This window comes from Lepisosteus platostomus, chromosome 7, assembly GCF_059453375.1.
Source record: "Lepisosteus platostomus isolate fLepPlt1 chromosome 7, fLepPlt1.hap1, whole genome shotgun sequence".
In the NCBI taxonomy this organism is placed as follows: Eukaryota; Metazoa; Chordata; class Actinopteri; order Semionotiformes; family Lepisosteidae; genus Lepisosteus; species Lepisosteus platostomus.
The window spans coordinates 5,198,515-5,220,156 of NC_142617.1; the positions used below are offsets into that span (position 1 = coordinate 5,198,515).

The 21,642-nt window shown below is 50.4% G+C and overlaps 2 protein-coding genes across 22 annotated transcripts in view; one reads left to right on the forward strand and one right to left on the reverse strand.

Annotated features, from left to right (window-relative positions):
- Window positions 1–4,652, forward strand: part of phldb2b (pleckstrin homology-like domain, family B, member 2b) — a 55,625-nt gene extending 50,973 nt beyond the window's left edge. For all 21 annotated transcript variants that reach the window (XM_088638759.1, XM_088638755.1, XM_088638757.1 and 18 more), the window contains 3 exons: window positions 838–1,057; window positions 1,584–1,669; window positions 2,165–4,652. In XM_088638759.1, the coding sequence (XP_088494885.1) occupies window positions 838–1,057; window positions 1,584–1,669; window positions 2,165–2,305 (447 nt within the window). In that variant the 3' untranslated portion in view covers window positions 2,306–4,652. The remainder of the gene's footprint in view (window positions 1–837; window positions 1,058–1,583; window positions 1,670–2,164) is intronic.
- A 4,117-nt stretch (window positions 4,653–8,769) lies between these two features.
- Window positions 8,770–21,152, reverse strand: amer2 (APC membrane recruitment protein 2). The gene has a single exon (XM_088638779.1). The coding sequence runs from the start codon at window positions 17,311–17,313 to the stop codon at window positions 15,202–15,204; it is 2,112 nt and encodes a 703-aa protein (XP_088494905.1). The 5' UTR covers window positions 17,314–21,152; the 3' UTR covers window positions 8,770–15,201.
- Between the last annotated feature and the right edge of the window lie 490 nt (window positions 21,153–21,642).

The following is a 21,642-nucleotide window of genomic DNA, read 5'->3' on the forward strand; positions in this document are numbered from 1 at the left end:
CTCCTGGTTTTCACTGTCTCACTGTCTCCCAGTGCCTACCCAGGCTCCTGGTTTTCACTGTCTCACTGTCTCCCAGTGCCTAGCCAGGCTCCTGGTTTTCACTGTCTCACTGTCTCCCAGTGCCTACCCAGGCTCCTGGTTTTCACTGTCTCACCGTCTCCCAGTGCCTAGCCAGGCTCCTGGTTTTCACTGTCTCACCGTCTCCCAGTGCCTAGCCAGGCTCCTGGTTTTCACTGTCTCACCGTCTCCCAGTGCCTAGCCAGGCTCCTGGTTTTCACTGTCTCACCGTCTCCCAGTGCCTAGCCAGGCTCCTGGTTTTCACTGTCTCACCGTCTCCCAGTGCCTAGCCAGGCTCCTGGTTTTCACTGTCTCACCGTCTCCCAGTGCCTAGCCAGGCTCCTGGTTTTCACTGTCTCACCGTCTCCCAGTGCCTAGCCAGGCTCCTGGTTTTCACTGTCTCACCGTCTCCCAGTGCCTAGCCAGGCTCCTGGTTTTCACTGTCTCACCGTCTCCCAGTGCCTAGCCAGGCTCCTGGTTTTCACTGTCTCACCGTCTCCCAGTGCCTAGCCAGGCTCCTGGTTTTCACTGTCTCACTGTCTCCCAGTGCCTAGCCAGGCTCCTGGTTTTCACTGTCTCACTGTCTCCCAGTGCCTAGCCAGGCTCCTGGTTTTCACTGTCTCACTGTCTCCCAGTGCCTAGCCAGGCTCCTGGTTTTCACTGTCTCACTGTCTCCCAGTGCCTAGCCAGGCTCCTGGTTTTCACTGTCTCACTGTCTCCCAGTGCCTAGCCAGGCTCCTGGTTTTCACCTCGCCTCTGTATCCCTTTCCTCCCCTGCAGTCCCGGCCCCTGACCCGCTACCTCCCCGTGCGGAAGGACGACTTCGACCTGCGGAGCCACATCGAGTCGGCCGGGCACAACACGGAGACCTGCTACCACGTCTCGCTCACGGAGAAGACCTGCCGCGGCTTCCTGGTCAAGATGGGGGGCAAAATCAAAACCTGGAAGAAACGCTGGTTCGTCTTCGACAGGAACAGGAGGACGCTCTCCTACTTCGCAGGTTGGCAGGCTCCGCGTCACCTTGTCCTCCGCCCTCGCGGGGCCGTGAAGGCCGTTGTGATGTGCCAGGCTCATGGTGGCGCAGTATTCTACCAGTGCGGGAGCCTTGAAATGCAAGAACGGTGACAATTGAATCGGCTATAAATTGGCTTCATCCCTCTGCTCTCCTCCCCACTGAGGGCTGGTGTGTGGGGAGCGTTCTGGCGCACTATGGCTGCCGTCGCATCACCCTGGTGGGGCTGCACATTGGTGGTGGTGGTGGAGGGGATCCCCATTACCTGTAAAGCGCTTTGACTGGAGTGTCCAGAAAAGCGCTTATACAAGTGTTAGCAATTATTAATTATTATTATTGAACAAGTAGAGCCGTTTGGCCCATCTGAACCGTCCGATCCAAGAACCGAATTCAGCCATTTCTTGAAGGGATCCACGGCTCCAGCCTTCTCATCCCTCCCAGATGGACAGGGCACTAGTGTATTGTGGACGTGACACTTTTTAAAAAAAAACATTTCTCTGGTGTTTTTCTACAGATAAGCACGAAGCGAAGTTGAAAGGAGTGATATATTTCCAGGCCATTGAAGAAGTGTATTACGATCATCTGAAGAACGCACACAAGGTAGAGCCTGATCACCTCTGTTTCGTCGTGCTGTCCCAACGGGAGCCGTTTGGTAGTTTGCACGCTGGCAAGTGTGAAATCAGATTTCGGGGTGAGCTGGGATGATTTCAGTTCTGGCTTGTTCTGGGCCCGCTGTCACATTGGGATTGGGAAATCCAGGAAGTTTCCAGTTAATCTTTTTCTTCAAGACTGTAAAGGCTTTTGAACAATTTTATCAGAAGCATGAGCTTTTTGTTTTGTGGTGTAATAACTGCTTTATGAAATCATAATTTTGCTGAATCTGTGAATTTGCCATTTGGAGGTCGTGTGTGGTACAGCTGCCACCTCCATCTCCCTGAGAGTGTTAGGATATGTTTGAAGAATTGATTATCCTCTCCTGTCCCAAGAAATTGGTAGTAGCTGCGGAAGGCGAGCGAGGCACTAAAACCTTGCAAGTGTCTTGAGTGTTACTCTGCTGCCCCCTAGTGGGCTGACCTAGTCCTGCTCCTCCCCTAGAGCCCAAATCCTTCCCTGACGTTCAGCGTGAAGACCCACGACCGGGTGTACTACATGGTGGCGCCCTCTCCAGAGACCATGCGGATCTGGATGGACGTCATCGTGACCGGGGCAGAGGGATACACACAGTTCATGGTGTAGCCGGCAGGACGGGGCTTCTGCTGAAAACGCGGATGCACCCGACAGGTCGCCGTCCTGGGACTTTTTTCCCCACTGCTGCCTTCAGATAACGGGTACACTAGAATACTGGGCACAGTGTGTTCTTTCCGTTTTTTGTGTTTTTCTATTTTTTTTTTTAGTGGGTTTTCAATTTTGTTTTCGCTTGTCTATAAAAAGGCTTAAGAAACCACCCACGTCCGAGGAGCCTCTCGAACCCCAGTCTGCAGCCGTTCGCTGCACGGCATAGTACCGCCCCTCCGGGGGGGGAGCCCACTTCCCCTGGACAGCAATGCAGCAGCTCAGTATCACCGGCTCGTTGGTGCTGGTCGGGAACAAGGGGGCGGTGTTCAGACCGGCGAGCGGGCGGGCGAGGCCGGCGTTGGCGAGTGTGGCTCAGGACTGCGCTGCAGGGGCTGTGGCGCCCGGGTCTCTGTGCACCCTCGGTGCTTTCCTGGCCGTGGGGAGCGAAGGCCAGGTTCACTCGCGCGCCCGCGAAGGCGTGCCTCTCCCTGCAAGAGCGCTTGCGGACGAGTGCCAGCGCTTTCCTCCAGCTGGTCGGCGCCCTGGGGGGACAGAAGGGGGCGCACCCTCTGATGGGCGTTGGGCGTTGGGCGAGGCCGGGTTCCCCCTCTCTCAGCGTGGCCTGGCGGGCACTGCCCGCGCTGCCCCCCTGTCCCGCTGTCTGCGGAGCGGAAGGGTCTATCGGGGTACAGCAGAGCGGCTCGGGATCGATCCTGATCTGAAAGAGCGTGTGACAACGGTGCTTCCGCCAAACCCAGATCTCACACCAGCGGCTGGGGCTCATCTCGGCGTGCACCTCTGGGTGTCGACCTTTTCTGTCTCTTCATTAATGTTTGAGCTCCGTATTTTCGCCTTATGTTGCTCAGGAACAAAGAAGCCCAAATCCGACCTATGGTAATTAATTTTTTAAAGCAAAGACCTAGGAAACAGGAACCACGACCCATCTTTCTGTGTTTTTTAACCAAAGATTTTTATAGTGATTTTAATGGGTTTGTGAGGGCAGGACTGCCCATCTGGGTGCCAGACTGCTCTGAGTGCTTGTGCAGGTGGAGTTCTGGGTGAGCAGGGGGTTAATCGACAGGGTACACTAATGGTACTTGGAGCCTTTGATGACAAACTACATCAGATGTTAACAGTTATAAGAATTGACACGGTGCTTAGTGCTCATGGCCATTGCTCACTCGCAGAGGAATGTTGTGAAGTGGGCTAAATGCATTGAGAAAGGTGTCATGATGGCGACTTCAGGCAAGTCCAGACTCAGCTCCTTGCTCTGCAGCAGTGCATGGTAATTATACTGTATTTTTATACGTCAGCCATATTATTTCTTTACTCATTATTAACCACACTTTTTGTATGTTCTATGTTTAAATCTCACGTAATATTTTTAAATCTTACTGAATAATGATGCATAGGATATATTTTTATTAATCATATCTATTTGCATATAAACCTGTGCATGTATTTGCATACATGTGTGTGTGTATATTGCGTGTATCTTTTGTATGGCAGTAATGTTGACAAATGCTGCAGACTGAACCCTTTTCTTGCATAATCTTTACCCGACCTACAAAGGAATTCCTGTGCAACTTTGAAAATCCTGTTTAGTTTTGACGTTACATACATGCTACATATGATGTGTGCGTGAGGGGTGTAGACAGTGAGCACCTTTTCTCGTCCCCTGAAGCTTCAATTCTTCCCCGTGGTTCCAACTCTGCCCGCTAGAGGGCGCCCCAGGCCAGTATATGAGTATCACGATGAAACTCAACCCTTTCCTCCCCACTCCAAAATACAAATTGTGAATTCGCTTTGTCATCACAGTCTGAGAGTGCTAAAGATTTTAAACAGAGGAGTTTTAATCCACCGATGGTTCATTTCTTGGGAAAAGCCTGTGTCTTTTTTTGATCATTTTTTTTTTTTGCATTTTTCTTTCTAAACTGTTTCAGGAAATGTATATCCCGTCTTGCCCCTCCCCCTCCACAGCATGCTAGCTAGGTGCTGAACACCTGTGGGAGCATTAACACAAGATTATTAAAGGTGGGTCTCCTGCCACATGTGAAGCGGATGAAATGAGACATGTTTGGTTGCTGGGTATGCCAACTGAAAATGAATCTGAAATAAGTGAATGTGTAGCTCATTTAACGCTTTACGGAAATAATTGACAGCAACAAAATTTGATTTTTGAAAATATTTTTTCCACTCTTCTTAATGAAAGCTTTATTGTACTTTAATGTTTTATTCCATTTTGCATTTGTTCATCGTGCATGCTTCCTTTATTTTTTCAAAGAAATAAATTCCATTGTGTACTGTACGTATCCTTGCTCTCTGTGTCTTCGAGCAATGTGCTCGGTGCTCCCTGCACAGTTTGTAAGCCCAGTGGATCAAGGAGGGGATTGTGCCTGTTTTTCTGTGCAGTTTGTGGGCCTTCAAAGTCTGGTGTTACAGTCGCAGAAGCTGGTTAAACATTGGGATGATTTTAATCATTTCAGTGTGGCTCATTACTGCTGATGAATCGGACATTACGCCGAGGATGAGGATGCAATTTTAACAGATCCTTTTGACATGTATATGGCTTCGCAGGTGTAACTGTAGAAAACGCACCCAGGATAAAGGAATAAAGGGCAGGTAACAAAATGTAAATTCTAAGTGAATAGAAACTATTCTGCAGGCCTGGAGTATCAGGTGCTTGTTGTGATCTAAAGGTCTTTGAAAGAGATACCGGATCACCCGTGTGCACAGGGGTGGGTTCGAGAGGAGCTTGCAGTTTCTCAGTTTCTGTGTCGGAGGGAACAATAATCGAGATGTATTGTTTTAAATGTGCCCTCTCTTACGGGTTTTAACCTAAGCAGCTCCAGGAGGATTCCACTGGGGACTAACTCTGAGGGAGGCAGTGAATATTCTGGAGGGAGTAAGAATATTCTTACCCCTCTTTAACAGTTACTTTCACAAAGGATGCCCTTTGTTTTGCCTCGAGCCTAACTTGTCCACCCCTTCTGAAGGCTGTGGGTTGGTCCTTTCATATCACTTTCTCCTTTTCGCACCAGCAAGCATTTAGATGCACATGCATTTATTACTTTATTAATTCACTTGCCAACACTTTCATAAAGAGCGCCTTATATTCACACAGCAAGCTATTGTACTGCCACAATCCAGGTGAAGTATGTTCAAGGGTACAAGAGCAGAGTCAGAGCAGGATTTGGACCCACCACCTTTCAGTCGTGACACTAAAGCCCTGACCACTGCTCCACGCTGCTCTTCCTGACTAGCAGATGAGCAACTTGTTTGCCTCCAATGTTCAGTGTTAAAGTTTTAAATGGCATAACCCAGAAAGGCAAATGCATAAAAAAAACCCAGCTCCACAACCACAGAGATGGGACACTTGTGTAATTGCTTCTTAAATAATTGAAAGTACAACATTCGCCTTGCAGAAAACGAATCTGCCATTTGCATCAGATGCCCAGTGCACAGTAGAATTTCATGGATGTGGTTCCCAGACTCCTGGTATCCCACAGACCCCTGCTTCCCCACAGCATGAGTCTCTAGTCCGGTGCCAGGTCATTCAGTTGGATGTGTGTAAGACACAGTAGCAGATACTCCTATAGTGTGACAGTGGAGTGCTTCTGTACAATACCAGTCATAATAGCCCTTTGACAGTAATTCAATACACTTGAGTGATGCATCATAATATGATTTGCTACCACAGAGTCACATAAAATAGAATCTTGGCTTTACGTAATCAATAGTAATAATAATTCCCTGCATTTAAATAGCTCTTGGAGTCCAAAAATTCTTCACAATAGGAGGTCCTCAAGAGATAGGGATCCAGCAGAAGTGTAGGTCACCCCTGGGTGATGTATGGCAACTATTCTGTGCAGCAGGCCCACGACATTAATCGGGAGCATCACTGAGAAAAGGCCTCACTAATTGAATAAAGAGGTAAATTTAGGTGGGCCAGATTATACAAGGCAAAGGGTTTTTTAGTGAGGACACAAGGGTTAAACACCCCTACTTTGTGAGGACCTTGGACTCAAGGTCACCATGATATCTTTGAGAGACAGAAAAGCTCTCGGAAACATGCTCTGGGTTTTAGCCACTGGACTGCTGGAGCCCACTGAAGAGAATGCTTGTGTGGAGGCTCAAATTGTCCAGTGTAATGATGAGTCTGTATGCTTAAATCTTGGACTGTTATCTAACTCGAGGCACTAATACAGGGAAGAAAAGAAAATTGCTGGGTAGCTTGAGTCCTTTCAGGCTTATGAGCCACTGTGTTAAAGATACCACTAACAGCTACAGTAGGTATTGCACGCTTTTTACCTTATTTTAAATTATGTGCATAGTCAGATGCGAGGGTTTTAACTTAAAAAAAAGTACAAGGCATGAATTCGCTTTTCTTCTTGATTACAAGAAAATCTCATGGTTGTGCCAATGCAATGGGATACCTTCTTACAGCCATGATAATAAAATAATCAAGGCAGAAAACAGTTAAATGGTCTATACAGTGAAACGGGGAGTTTAATCTTTTCTTCAAATTGAAGGCATCCTTTCAGCAGGGAGTTATTCTCCGAGAGCTGAAATGCTCGATTGTGGAATATAACCTCATCAGCAGAGCCACTAATTGAAGTAACGCTTTTATATAAGAAGGTTACATTTGCATCCTTTTACGCAAATGAATATTGTATAATGGAGCAATTCAGGAGATGTGTCTTGATCAACAGTCCAACAGCAGTGTCTCACCTGGGGCTGGAACCCACACCCTAAAGCACTGCCCCACACTGCTGCCTGGCCCGGACAGCCCTCAGGACGGACCATCAGCCTAATGAGCAGTGTGGGGCCCCCAAGACAACTTCGTGTTCATTCGTGATTGTCGAGTTTCGTGATCACTGATCTTGGGAAGAATTTGTAAGAACAGTGTCTGTATCGGTGCGCACGTCGGAAAAGAAAATCTGACAAACGCTGGCTTTCTTTCACAGAACCAGGAATGTTGTAAAGTGAAAGGAAATCCGAATCAAAAGGCGTACAGGGTGCCATTCACCGGTCCTCGCTGAGCTGAGAAAGGCATGAGAGGGGTCTGATGCCCACTGATGATGCTACGGGGGCCAGTGTGACTGTAGCCCCAGTGACAGGAGCCTTCTTTGCAGCCTGTGTCAATAGACAGCGCTAGTCTGTGTTCTACTGGAACAACAGACTTCAGAAATGCAACAAGGCACTTCTGTTGATGCTGACTATATACTATATACAGTATGTAGGGCAGCATATACAACAAAGTACTCGATTTAAAAAACACAGTAAGAAGTGAAGTGGTTGAAAAATGATAGAGTGCATTGCTCATCATAGCTCTCTAATGGAAAAGAGATCTGAAATCGTCTGGATGCCGGAGACAGAGTGAACCTTCACTACAGGCAGCCTGATGAGTATTTTACTTGGATTGTTTGTGTAATGGGAAGCTCTAACATCACAGCACGAAATCCCATGCAGCCCCTGTGCAAATAATTAATAATGACACTTGGAGTGTTGCTCTGGTGACAACGCAGTTCATGTTTGAGACTCCTGGTCCAGCTGACAGGTGTTTGGAGAAACAAAAAGGAACTCTGAATTGGCATAAATTCCCCGCTGCAAATGACAGCCGTTTTAGAGCTGTCTTGCACTGTCTGCAATGGTATTGCCTATGTAAGAGCATCGTGGGAACAGCAGCATTTCCTCAGGATTTTTAAGGACTTCCTGATGTAAAAGCACTTGTGACTTTCAGTGGCACTTCAAAAAATAAAAGGGCTAAGAGACTTCCTCCACTGAGAGTTTTGGTGAAAAAAAATAGGATCGTTTTTTTGTTAGTAGTTTGCATCTCGAGAGCCTGGAGGAAATATTCTAAGCAAGGTGTGTTTTGTGGCCTTCTGGCTGGCTTCACTGATCTGCACGAAGCCAAAGACAGGCACAGCTCTGTCTTATGGCACAGCGGAGTAGTCAGACACTGCCGTGCCAGGGAAGCCCTTTGTCTGCTCCTTGATTGTCCAGAGCAACTCGGTATTCACTCACTGTCTGCACTGCGTGAAAGCGTGCAAGCTGCAGGCAGGAGAGAGAGATTGATTTTTTATTCCCTCAGTAATGAGAGTGGTTTGAAGGATCTTGCCTTGCCTTGCTCTTCAGCAGTGAAAGTAACTGGATGTTGTAATGGAAAGATGAAGGGTGACGTCCTTGCCTCACAGAGCGAGATCTACACCCACACACCCAATGTTGTCTTTATTAGTGCGCAGAGGCTGGTCTTGGCACTTAACGGACTGACAGCAGTGATGTGGTGGAACAGTGCAAACCGGGAGCATGCCCTGCTTTGTTTTGAGCGTTTCAACCAAGATGCATTTTCTGTAAAAACAGATATTACTGCTCTTCAGCAAGAGGCAGAATGTAAGGGAAAAAAAAGGAGCAGGAAACAGATACGAACAAGCAAAAGACATTTTTTTTTATTCATTACACCTTATAACACAGAGGACAGACAGTGTGTAGGTGCAACCGAGAGGACAAGCCCTTTATACACAGCAGCATGGTGACCCCCAGATCAGAGCCTCCCAAGCTGCAGGGTACAACAGGCACCAGTGAAATCAGGAACCTGCCAAATTAATAATAGAAAACTACGTTGCAAAAGAGGCAAAAACCTGAACCTGAACACAGCAGCGCCGTGCAGGAAGGCCTGTGGTGTGCGATACCTGCAGAAACCACCAAGCGTGGCTTCGTCGGCAGTACAGGGGACAGTCTCGAGTCCAAAAGCCCTGAAAGGAAATGTAGTTTTCTAATATTAATCCTTCCCAACAGGTCAATCCATTATTCAAGGTCTGAAGGTGTTAACCCCGGGCCTCCTCGCAGGTGAGCGAACATGTGGTTTACTGTGCCTTCTATGCAGTTGAGGTGCCAGACTCTGCTTCATGAACCGGACAGCCAGGGTTAATGTAATTTGCTCTTATTGCAGCATTGCCTCGCTTGGTGCTGAGGATGCATTCCAGTGAAATGATGGCTGTGGGAATCAGTGCTAATAGTGTCAAATATATCCTGCGTTCCCAGGTGTTCCCAGGATCGCTATGTCTTAGAAATGAGAGTCCCATGGGGGTATCATTAATGGTATTTGGGATATTTTTATCACATCATATAATTAAAAAAAAAAAATTCTTCTGCAGCCAGACGTTTTGTTTTTAAATTATTGTATAGTTACCGAAGACATATTGGGCTTGCACCCACACTCTGGGTGCTCGTGTAGATGAAGCACTGTCCTCCAGCGAGGCAGCAGTGGGGGGAGGATGGGAGGAGACACACTTCTCCTGCCAGGACGGGCCTGAGCCTGCTTTCCCCTGACGTTGGCTCCGGGGTGGGGTTGTCAAAAAGGCCCAGACACGGAGCGCTGTGGCAAATCGGCGCCAAGGGAAGCAGAGCCACTCGAGGCGTGGCCGTGCACGTGTTGGTAAGAACTGCCAGACCAGAAACGCAGAACGGGTTAGTCTCCGCTCGCCAGTCAACGTACTGCAGAGGGGAGACTCTCTCTGCACGGCAGCCTGATCCATGTCGGAACGTGGCGATGGAGCAGAACCGTTTTAACTCCATGGTCACCTTGCCGAGGGGAAGAACTGCAACACGCACGCACTGTCCAGAAACAAGCTCAAGAGCCGTAGCCCCCAGTGCTGCTTGACGTGGCTCGGCCTGCTGTGAGAGGGGTATCCCTGCAGCTCCCTCACACAGCGCGTACCCCAGGATTCCTGACCCCCACACAGCCAGCTGTTCCTCACAGCTGTTACTGTGGCACACCGTGGGAGAAGCACAGAGAAGTGCAGGAAAGAGCAGAGATCATAAAGAGTAGCGAAGAATCAGAGGTATAGAAGATGCTCAGTACAAGCCACGACAATCAGAGCCAATGCAAAGAAAATGCCTGGTGAAAGATGGGGAAACTGCACACATACTGTACTGCTCAAGGCTACCCTGGCAACCACAAGTTAGAGTATAAATACCATATCTGCTGCTGGAAATCTGTGTGTAAAATAGACAGAAAAAATAAAATATAATCGGTGAAAAAACTACTACTTTTCGGAAAGTTTATGCAAGATCCCTTTGGGTTTCGAAACGATTCCCTGTAACATTTCAAAGGTTTTTTTTTTCTGGTCGGTTTTGATTGCTGGAGGATGCTGGTTAAAGATCTCAAAACACTTCCTGTGAAATGACGTCTCGACCCAGGGTTTTTGGTCAAATGAGAGTGCGTCTCCACCAGAGGCTTCCAGCTCTGCTGCTGCTGCACAGCCTCAATCCAGCAGGTGTTGTAAAACTCCACCATCACATCACCCATTTCTAAAGACCAGTTAAGCATTTACTTGCTTATTTCATCAACAGCGTGGTCTCCCCGATCTTTAGAAGTCAGTGATCTGTTGGGGGCTCTCTGGGACCTGGGCAGGGTTTTTAAGGAGACCCGTGTTCTAGACCTTATGGACTCATTTATTCATGAGAGGCTGAGGGTCTGTTGTGGAATTTGGTTTTTCACAATTTCAGTGGTTTTTCATTGATATTGCATCTGATCCTGGAAAACTAAAAAAGCGCAAAGACAGTCCGTGTCTTTGCCATGCTCAGCTGGCACGCTGACAAGACCGTCCCTGTTTAGAAACCTAGCAGAGCCATGAGCCCCTCCTCCATCGGCAAAAACCCCAGCTCACTGATCTGATTGGGTGACCTACTGGGTTGCCATGGCAACTTTAGAAGTGAGGCATGCAAAATTAGGGACACAGAATCTGAGCGAGCATCTCCAGTTGCCTCACTCCAGTCAGTGTCAGGCAAACGAAGGGCCTGGAAAACCAACGTTTTCTCCAGGCTGGGCAAGAGCAGGTTGTAAATGGTGGGCACTGTATTGCACAGAGAGAGGAGAGACCTCTCTCGGCAGCGCAGCAATGCAGAGTCTTGGAGAAGCGGTGTATTGAAAAAATTCCGTCATAACAGTGCAGTAGCACAGTACGTTCAACAGGATTTAGAATCTCCTTAATCTTCACATATTGTTCATTGTTTGTTTTTTCAAAGCCTTAATATTCTGGGGGGCACAGAGGTCAGGCGCATACTGTACTGTCTTCAGAATCATCTACCTGAGCAGACCGTGTCATAAAGTTAAAATGTAGGCTTCCAAACTGCAAACACCACCCTGTTTTAAAATTTTTGTCTTTACCTTTTAGGCTTATCTGAGTTTTTCAGAAACACTGGAGAAAACTGAATGAGACAATTAACAATGTTTTATGGTTACGTTATTAAGTTGCTCGAAAAAAACCTACTGCCCATAGTCCCCTGTTGCGGCACTATTGAGGGTCGGAGGTGTGAAGACTCAAGAGCCCACAGTCCGGCTGAGCTCCAGACTCTCCGTTGTCCTCTCCTTACACTGGCTCCATCCCTCTGCTTCACATACCCCTTGCTGCCACAGATGATGCCCTCACTCACAGTGCCGTGCCAGGTAATCACCCTTGCAGTCTCAAGTGTGAGTCCCAGGTCTTCTCAGTACTTGTAGAGCCAGACAGACCAGGGGTACAACAGAGCAAGACCCTGGGGGGCTTTGTTAGGGTGGGAGTGCTGTGCTGCCAACAGAGCAGACATTTTATTGTGTTGCCAATGTTCCCAGCAGCCCCTGCAGTTATAGCAGTAGGGACAGAGCTGGGGCCCTGTTTTGGCACACAGCGGGCATCACTAACCCCCTGGCCCTGTGCCCTGGTCCCCTCACGGGTCACAGCCCGAAAGCCAGCATCACAGCCTAGCCTCCCTGCACACACCTCTGTCTGTTCAACCACTGCACCACCTGACCAAACGGCCATGGTAGATACTAACGTGATTCCTGGATAGGCAGACAGGACAGCAGTGGCAGTGACAATGACCTTCCTCTTGCCACCAGATGCAGGACCACAGCTGCTATATTCTCACAGAGAGCCGTGAGGCAGCGCAGCCCAAGTAAACTCCTAAGCAGAACAGCGCCTTGCTGGGGAGAGGAAAGCATTTACTCTGTGTTTACTGTGGCATGCTCCGGTAAAGCAGAGAAAGTATAGCTCAGTGCAGACAATTCATAGATAAATTCATGACAAGAAACCGAGGGGTATGTCAAGGCATGATACAAGCTATGGAAAATCACAGCAGAGCATGGGATAAACATCCTAAACTACTAGCACATACAAAAATACACTATAGGTTCCCTTAAAAATGAGCCCATTCACCAGCTGTGGGCGGAATTCACACTGAATAGTACGCAGGACTATAGTAGTAGAAGTCTAGGCTGTTTAAAGCACTATCTGTTGCCATTCGCCAGAACAAAAGCTCATTTATTACCAAGCGTGCCCCCTCATCCCATAAATTCCTGTGCCGAGGCTCTTGCTGTTAATTGCTGCAGTTCAATTATGCTCCCAGGTTAATTGCAAACAGAGGATCACAGTGTGCCTGAAACAAAGTGCCCCGCCTCCCGTGGCACAGCTGCGTGCTGCCCGGGCCGGTATTTCAGGGTCACAGTGGGGCGCAGTGGGGTACAGAGGGGCTCCTCAAGCAGACACTGCTGAGCCAGGACCAGGACGTCTGTCACTGCAGCTCCTCCCGGACGAAACGGGGGGCTAGTCTCCCCACCCCTGACTGTGACTTTGGAAGCGTTTCGTCCGCTGTCAGCCCCATAGTGCTGCGAACCTTTACAAACACTGCCTCTAAAAAATAACAAAACAGCTCCAAAATATGAGTGAATTTCACGCTACCCACTTTAAGCAAACCAGAGCATAATTATTTAATTCCTGTTCTTGGCCTCTGCAAAGCATACAGTGTGGTTCAAATGCCTAAACATTGTCTTCAACCCAAGATCCACTGGGTGTGAGGTTATCTGGCAGCCTGCTGATAGTACAAGCTGTCTGACTCACGCATGTGCATCAGCAGAGCCAGCTCTTGGTGAGGCAGCCCTGATCTGTGTAAAGCAAGCCTCCTACCTATTAGGAAAGTTAAGCTACCTGATCCCCAAAGGACAAGTTTACCTAGCCTTTTCACGCAAACATGCCCACAGTGCAGCACATAGCTCTTGTCTGCTGCCATGCCTGTTATTTGCCTCCAAAAGCTATTCACTGTCCTACATAGCGGTTATGCAATAGCTTTTACATAAGAAGATGCTGTTCATCGTGCCTCGGGCAGCTCTGACGTGACGTCCACAAAAACAAAGCCAACTTGCATTTGGCGGTCAGCAGCTGGATGAGCCACATGACAACAGACCTCCCAGTAGACAGCAAATTCACAATAACTGACCGCACTGTCACCATTCACAGCAGAAACAAGCCCTATATACACCCTGCGTAACTGAAGAAAACATCTGGTGACTAGCGAGAGAGAATACTGCCGAGCACAAACACATTGGACAGCAAAAGGGTGTTTATATCAAAGGTCTGCTGTACAGAGAGACAGTTACAAACGAGAGGAGGCCATTTTGGCCCATCTAGCCCATTTGGTAATTAGTAGCTAATGGATCCAATGATCTCATCGACTTGTCAAATTGAGAAGATGCACAATGAACTACTTTTGTAGTGACCAATCTAGAATCTTTCTACACATGAGGAACCGGGAAAATATCCACTAAAGGTTACACCAAAACATCTTCGCTTTTGTGAGATGTGCAGCGTAAAGTGAACTGAAAAGAGCTGAGCCTGAGCGCTCCCCACACCAAACATTTTTAAAACTGCCTTACCATCGTACATCACAGCATATAAAGAACAGATGAAATACTCTAAATGATTTGACTTGAAGAATACAAAATGATCCTGGTGGCCCATCAAAAACATAAAGGATTTACGATGACATGCTATCTGCTACATACATTCAGTGATATTGTACCAGTGGTACAGTGATATTGTACCAGAACCCCTCCCGTCCCTGGGGTGTCAGCCTCCAGATTTGAAAGGTGAGCTCCCTCAGTGTCCCTTACAAGAGGAGCAAACAGGAAGCTTTCCGCTGAGAAATAGAGAGAGATTATAAAGGAAAACACATCATAAAAGATTAAAAAGTGTCTTAGAAAAAAATCAGATTCACATTGGGAGGCATTATTGTACTGTACAAGCCTGTCTGTATTTCGACAGCGTTTCCCTGATCTTGGTCATGAAATCTGTGGTTGATCGCGTCAGGCGGACGATGGATTTTGGAGTCCTGCCTCACTTCGGCTGTCTAACCCTCGCTGCGAGCTGTGGTTAGGATTTCCACTTTGTGGGTCCAAAGCAAAACTCTTCCTCTGTTAGTGGGGTAGCAGCAGGCACCCCAGAGATGCTCGGTGAAACGTACAATATTGATCAGAATGTAAACCTTTATGTTCAGCCTTACGAAACTGCCGCTGGTTAGATAATCCCTCAGTGCCGTGTGTATCGATGGTGCAGTCGGCACAAGATGCACATCACTCCATTTCTGCAACAGAAGAGAGGCTGTGGCTGCTATGGTCTCCTTATTCCGCAGTTTCTTCCCGGAGTGGTGTTGTGCTTGAGGGTTTGTTTTTTTGCAACATCTTAGAGGGATCTTGGCACATTTCGTCCTTCCCCCCCCCCCGCTGTTTTATTGTTTTGCATTGTGAAAAAGGCATAAGGGAGTCAGTTTTTATTTTCCTGATAGACAGACTGCAGGTGAAACATATTTATGTTTTCCTGGTCATATTTTTATATTTATATATATTAAAATTAAAAAACCAACAAAAAAATAGCAAGAGTCTTCTTGTTAATCTTCCAAGACGGTGAAACCAGTGAAACAAAAGTGTCCTTTTTTTTCATATCAAAATGGAAATTTGGGATAAAGCTCAGACCTGCCTGTCATGACTTCTTCCTTCTGGGATCCCAGAGGCAGAAGCCAGAGTCGAGGGACTCACCTGAGCTCTACTTCCTGCAGTGGTCCAGGTGGGAGGGGATCCTGCTGCTCAGAGTCTTATTGCTGCTTTTCTTCACAGGCACCCTGGACACGGGGATCTTGGTGCGGGGCGGCTCCGTCCTGGCGGGGGGGTGGTGCCCCGCAGGTGTGTGGTTGGGCACCAGCGCCCCCTGGCTGGCGGAGTGCGAGGGCACCTGCCTGACGCTGACGGGTATCCGGGAGTCCCTGGGCAGGCTGGTGCTGCCCTTCAGCGAGCGGAAGGTGCTCTGGGAAGGGGGCGTGAGCTCGGGCTGGCGCGCGGACACGGCCGACACCTCCTCGTCCGACGCGGCGCCCGCGGGGGGCTCGTCGGGGTCCACGTACAGGTCGAACAGCGCGTCGCCGCTGCAGCTGTCCCTCAGCAGGCTCCCCCTGGCCAGGAAGCCGCCGCCGCCGCCGCCGCCGCCCCCGCCCTCCTCCTCGGGCCCTGGCGTGGTGGAGTCCCAGTAGCCCTCGTCGCTGTTGGGGACGCCGTCCTGGGCTTCCTTGTCCCGGCTCTCCGGCGCCTCCTTGTGCGTCTTCCCCGCCCTGCCGCCGCCGCCGCCGCCGCTCACCGGGATCTTGCTGAGTCCCAGGGCCTTGACGGGAGGCGTGCCCCCCTTCTCCTGCCTGGCGGGTTCGGCCCTGCGCGGGGGCGGGGGAGGGGGCGGGGGCCGGGGCTGGGGCGGCACAGGGGACTCTGCGCGGGGCGGCTCGGCGCTGGGCGGCTCGGCGGCCTGGGGCAGCAGGTCCCAGAACTCCCGCAGGTCAGCCTCGTCCACCTCGTCGGGGCTGGCCATCTCCTCCCCGCCCCCCTGGTACGCCACCACGCCCCCGCCCTGCGCCTTCTTGGGGGCCGCCCTGATCCTCACGGGGGCAGGAGGACCCTTGTCCCCAGGGCCCCCTCCTCCTCCTCCTGCTCCCGCCCCTCCACCACTGCTACTTCCTGTCCCACTGCTTCCCCCGCTGCCCCCCTCCTCCTCCGGCTCGGCGATGATGTCCCCGCAGCCGGTCAGCGAGTCGAAGCTCTTGAGCGAGGTGACATCGGCGAACAGGGAGCAGAGGCGGTCGATCGAGGGCTCGGAGGGCGGCTGGGGGGCGGAGGGCTCCGGAGGGGTGACGGTCATGGTTGGGGCTGTGGCACGAGGGGCAGCGTCAGGGCCGCTCGGTCTCGGCTCGGTCGGCGCAGGCTCCTCGCGCGGCTCCGCAGCGGCACTGTCCTCCCAGGCCCGTGCGGGGCTGGCCGCCGTCGGGACCCCCGGCTCGGGCTCGGGCTCGGGCTCGGGCTCCGGCTCCGGGCTCCTGCCGGCCTCGGCCACCTCCTCCTCGTGCCGGGTCTCCCCGTCACGGAGCGCCGGGAGCGGGCTCCCACAATCCCCTGCAGCCGGGGGCTGGTCGGCGGCCGCCGCTGCCGGCTCCTCGGCAGGCTCCCAGGCGGGGGGCGGGGGCTCGGAGCAGGGCGCTCTCTGGCCGGGCTCCTCCGTGAGCTCCGAGCCGCCGGACCGCGGGGCCTCGGCCTCCCGCGCCCCCTCCCTCTCCTCTCTGGGCTGCTTGTCCTTCCTGTGCCAGCGCATGCTGCTGAAGAGCCCCCTCAGCCCTCTCCTTTGTCTGCTGCCAGCCCTGTGCTCCCCGTTCTCCCCCCGGCTGCCCTCCGCCCTCCCGCTCTTCCTCAGCAGGGAGAAGAAGCTCAGGGACTTGGAGACGGAGCCGCCCGCGGCCGGGGCAGGGCCGGCCTCGGTCCTCCCGGGGAGCGCCGCGCTCATCTGCTCGCTGCTGGAGGACGCCTCCTTCCTGCCCCCTTCCAGCACCGCCTCGGCTAGCCCGTCGTGCGTCCTGCTCCTGACGAGCCCCGTCTTCCCCGGGCCCTTGCCCTCCCCCTTGCTCTTCACCCCGAAGATGCTGGGCACCGCGCTGCCCGCCCTCCTCTTCCCGAACAGCTTGAAGGCCGCCTTGTTGATCTTCCCCGCCGGCTGCGGCTCGGCCAGCGGCGGCGGCTCGCTGCACTCACAATGCGGGTCCATGTCTGCCGTGTGTGTTGGCTGCTGCTGCTGCTGCTCTGCTCCTGCGCTCGCTCTCTTCCTGCTGCTCCTGCTCGTCTCCATGGCGACTGGGGGAGGGGAGGGGAGGCTTTCGTCAGCAGCGGAGCGGAGCCAGTGCCTGTCATCATCCTAAATCAACCCGAGCCGCCGCAGCCCGGGGAAGGATGGAGGCTTTTATTCCTGGTTTTTCCCAGCTATTTTGTTTTACGCCCGTCGAGTGCAGAGCAGATGAACTGGCAGATGGAAGCACACCTCGGTATTTTCCTGGACAGAATGCATTGTCTGTTCCCAGACAGGGATGTATAGGGAATCTGAAATCAGGGTTGTTAGCAATAGCAGTCTTCGCCTTCAGGGTCTGCAACAGGTAAGACCGAGAAGCAAGGCAGGACGCCAGGGATGACAGGCAATGACTGATTCATCTGTTCACACTGGCTTTGCTCTACAGTGCACTGCAGGGAGCCTCCCCAGCGTGGGTTTTGTCAGGCCACAACTGCACGTTCCTCTCCTCCACTCAGGATGAAGGCGTCGCGCTTCTCCCATGAGCCACTCGTGTTTCTGCAATGTGCGCCATGTTCTCCCTGCTGCCAGAAGCGCGCCACTGAGCTGCCAGCGTGCGAACAGGACCGAGAGCCTGTTCTGTAATGGCTGTCCACACAACACCACCCTGCCTCCACAGCCCTTCAGGCGGGCTGTTTCTGTGCAGCCCTGCGCTTTTCAATTTTTGCATTTCATTTCGGATTTTGTATTTCATATGCTAAGTAAAGTACTTATCAGACACAATGCACATGTCAAAGGCTTTCCTAATGGGCCTGCGGCTTGGTGCAGTTTTTGTTTCTGAATTCACTCCAGTCCCCATGTCTCACCAGCACCGTCTCCTTGCGTCTCAGGAGGAAGCTCCCACTGCTGCCCACACCCACAGTGATCTTCTCTTTTGTCTGTGACCGCTCTGGCACAGACGGACGCAAGTGGGTTTTGGAATGTGGGAAAGTGGGCTCCCTAAAATCTGCAGGAGTACGGAGACTCACAGAGACATCGCTGCACTGTGAATCTAGGCGGAGCCACTTTGAATTACTGCAGCTTGTGGGGTTCAGTCTGTTTCTTTAATAACACCAAACTTCCTGTGTCCTTTCAGAATACCAGGCAAACTAAAGGAGAGGAGTTTAGTAATTTAGTGCTTCAAGACCTGCGAGGTTTGTCCCTTAGGTTCCTCTATAGACCTTGATGTCCGCAAGTATAATTTAAGTCATGGGCCGGTCTCCTGGGAAAGACTGCTTTGGGCCTTTCTGAGCTCACGGGAGACACAAAGAGCCCTCTGAAACCAGGTCCAATGAAATGGCTGCATCCTCTTCTTTGTGTCGAGGTCCTTGGCTGTCCAGTCAAGCAGCCTTTTTCCACCTCACTGCTATCTAACAATGTCCGTATTCAGGCTGGGAAGTGGTGCTTTGATAGCACAGAATAATGTGCGAGATACTCAATTGTTTTTGGCATCCAGCAGGGCATCCCATATCAAAATCCAGACAGCCGTGGTTATATTTGCTCACGGCTGCACAATGGATACAGTCTGAACAGGGAAATGTCAGGCCTAGGACTTTTTAATATTGTAGAAGGCAGGCACCACGCTTTCGGATTCTCCTCAGAAAAGTCTGCAATCAGGCCCCTTGAATTAGTGGAACAGCGCCTGCTGTGTCGATCTACAGTGATGGCAAGCTCTTATCAAACTAGGTCAAGCATGTCCCGTCTCGTAACTCTGTCATCTTAAAGCACAGCGAAATTAATCAAAGGCGTTCGGAAGGACACATCGTCTAACTGTTGGAGGAAATTAAGAACGGATTTGCAAAACGAAAGTACTAGACTCTCACATGATGATTCCACTGCTGGGCAGGATCGCTGCTGTTGTCAGATACAGTTACTAGCACTTCTTCTGGGTTCTGCACAGCACCCAAATGAAGAATTTCAGGACCGTGTACATCCCGATTCCGGTTGCATATTAATACCTCGTCTTGGATTACTTAACTCGTGTTGAGATCTGTTACTTTTTCACATTTTGGGGTCACAGACTCGAATCCAGCTTGTGAAGATCACCTCGAAAACTTAAATTCCTAAATACAGATTCCTTTCTGTCCAAATAGGGTAACAAACAAAAATATGGTCAGCGGCCTTATGCAACATTCCTTAAACCCTCAGAATACCTAAGGGGAAAACCAGAGGAGAGTAGACGGATTGTATGTAACTGATAAGTGGGCCTCTGGGCCTTTAGTACCACTCTCTTGATATGTCACCCGTTTCACCCTGTCATATCTGAGCACTGCTGAGCACTGAAGGTGTGTGATCTAATGATCTAATACAGCACAACCCCCTCTCCTGCGAAGCATTACTTACTGCCTCTATAAAACACGCTGCAGCCCCACAGTCACCAGAGTGACGCACTGCTGTCTCGAGTCGCACACTCACATCTCATACGCCTCCGGGGGGCAATTTCTTGCCCCCTGGGAGGTATCCGAGTTTCAGAGCCATTTGGTCTCTGGAGCCATTTGGAGTTGTGTCTGCCACGACCTTAACGACCTGTTAAATCACTGGTTGTAATTACCTACCTAGACTCCGTCCACCTGGGTGTGAGCTAAATCCATCTGTCGGAGCCCTGCAGCCCCCCTAGCTAACGGGTAGTGGAAATGGCGCTGATCCAGGAGGATTAGACGGGGGCAGTGGGGGGTAAACAGAAATGAAGATGCGCAGGGATTATCAACTGCTCCGCCTTTGTTTGCTTAATGGATGGTTTGAGCTTGGTTAGAATTAGGCAGGACCTGAATTAGAGGCGTGTGTCTGCTAATATCGCAGGCAAAGCAGTAATCATTGCAAAACATAGTGAGTCATCCAAACTCCTCAAAAAAGGCTTACTGGGTGCACGCGCCCAGTAGGGGGATAATATACATTTCTTTTCGCTCCACTTAAAATTAGGCATGCTCAGCTGCACTGTGGGAAGATGCTTCTTCTTTATAATCGGGTTCTGTCTGTCACTCCTCTGCTGCTGCCCCAAGAGTGCCCTGCGATGCTGGAGCCAGGATTAGTACAGAGCCCTAATCTTTCACGACAGATGTCACTCTCCTAATTTACGTCACACACAGAGTCTTGGGACAGAAACAGGCTGGATCCTGGATTCTCATCGATTCCCACCACTAGTTTGTGGGAAGGGCCAGATGCAGACATGCCCCTAAACGTACCCAAAAATCCCAGGAAAGCTCAAAAGCCTTAAGAAAGTTCACTCACAAGTATTGCTACTGTAATCAGTGTTTTTTTTTCCAGGATTACAACAAACCTTTGACCTATGAGTCAATCCTGAAATTAATTTGCATCTTTCAACTGAAAAGGAGTTTTAATTATATGACAAGGAAGGAGCCTCCATCTTGGGACAGAAACTTGTGATGGTGGTGGATCAGAGCGGATCACACAAGTGTCACAGACCCAGACTGGACACCCTGACCACCTCCTGGAGATAAGCCAGGATAACTGCGAGAGGCAGATGACCGCGTCTTTACAGTCAGTTCATCATTACGTCTCCAATGCTATTTAATGTCTTTGACTTGACACACAGCACCTGAAAACTCTCAGACAGGCGGGGAAAGGAAAGCAGCATGATCCAAACTGCGGTTTTCTTTCAGTCATTATGTTCTTGATTAGCATAATAAAAGCATGGTGCATCCTGGGACGTCCCCATGTGGGCGGAGTGCTCATGGGAAAGCGCTACAGGTTGGTGCCCCACACATTGCTGTCCCTGTGAGCCCAGTACAGTCCCCCATGAGTCTGAAAACAGTTTTCTAAAGATGACCAACATCTAGGCAGACAAGAGTTTAGAAGCACCATCACACCAGCTCTCATTAAAGCCCTGTTTTTCTGGAGTCCGTCCACTGCTGAGCGGACCTGTGACGACTTGCAGGCAGCTTTGTGCTCACACGCCACAGGGACTGGACATGCCTCAGTGAGAGCCCTGCAGCGTGCTGGAGAGAACACAGACACACGCGAAAGCCTTCGGAACTTGTCAGAACTTTAATTCCTTCTGCAAATGCGAGTTGACAAAAAGAACCCAGAGCAATCTGCTGTGCTCACACTGTGCCCCATCAAGTGCATTTTATCTGAAGGAAGGCTAACAAACGATCTCACTTAAATAAATCTGCTAAGCATTCCGGTTCGAAGTACAAATTTCATCGTCGTCTTACATCACCTTGCATCTCCAAGGCTGACTGCATGCCCTTTAAAATGCATATCAATAATTAGTGCACTTCAAGTGAACAGAGTATTACATGGTTGCAAGAGGTACCATAAAAATGTACCAGGCCCGCCAGCTTCTCCTTGGTATTAGCACGATAAAGGCAGGCACCAGGCAGAGTGTAAAGGCTT

Excerpts from the sequence above, each read along its gene's own strand:
- amer2 (XM_088638779.1), bottom strand. The coding sequence starts at position 17,313 with ATGGAGACGAGCAGGAGCAGCAGGAAGAGAGCGAGCGCAGGAGCAGAG.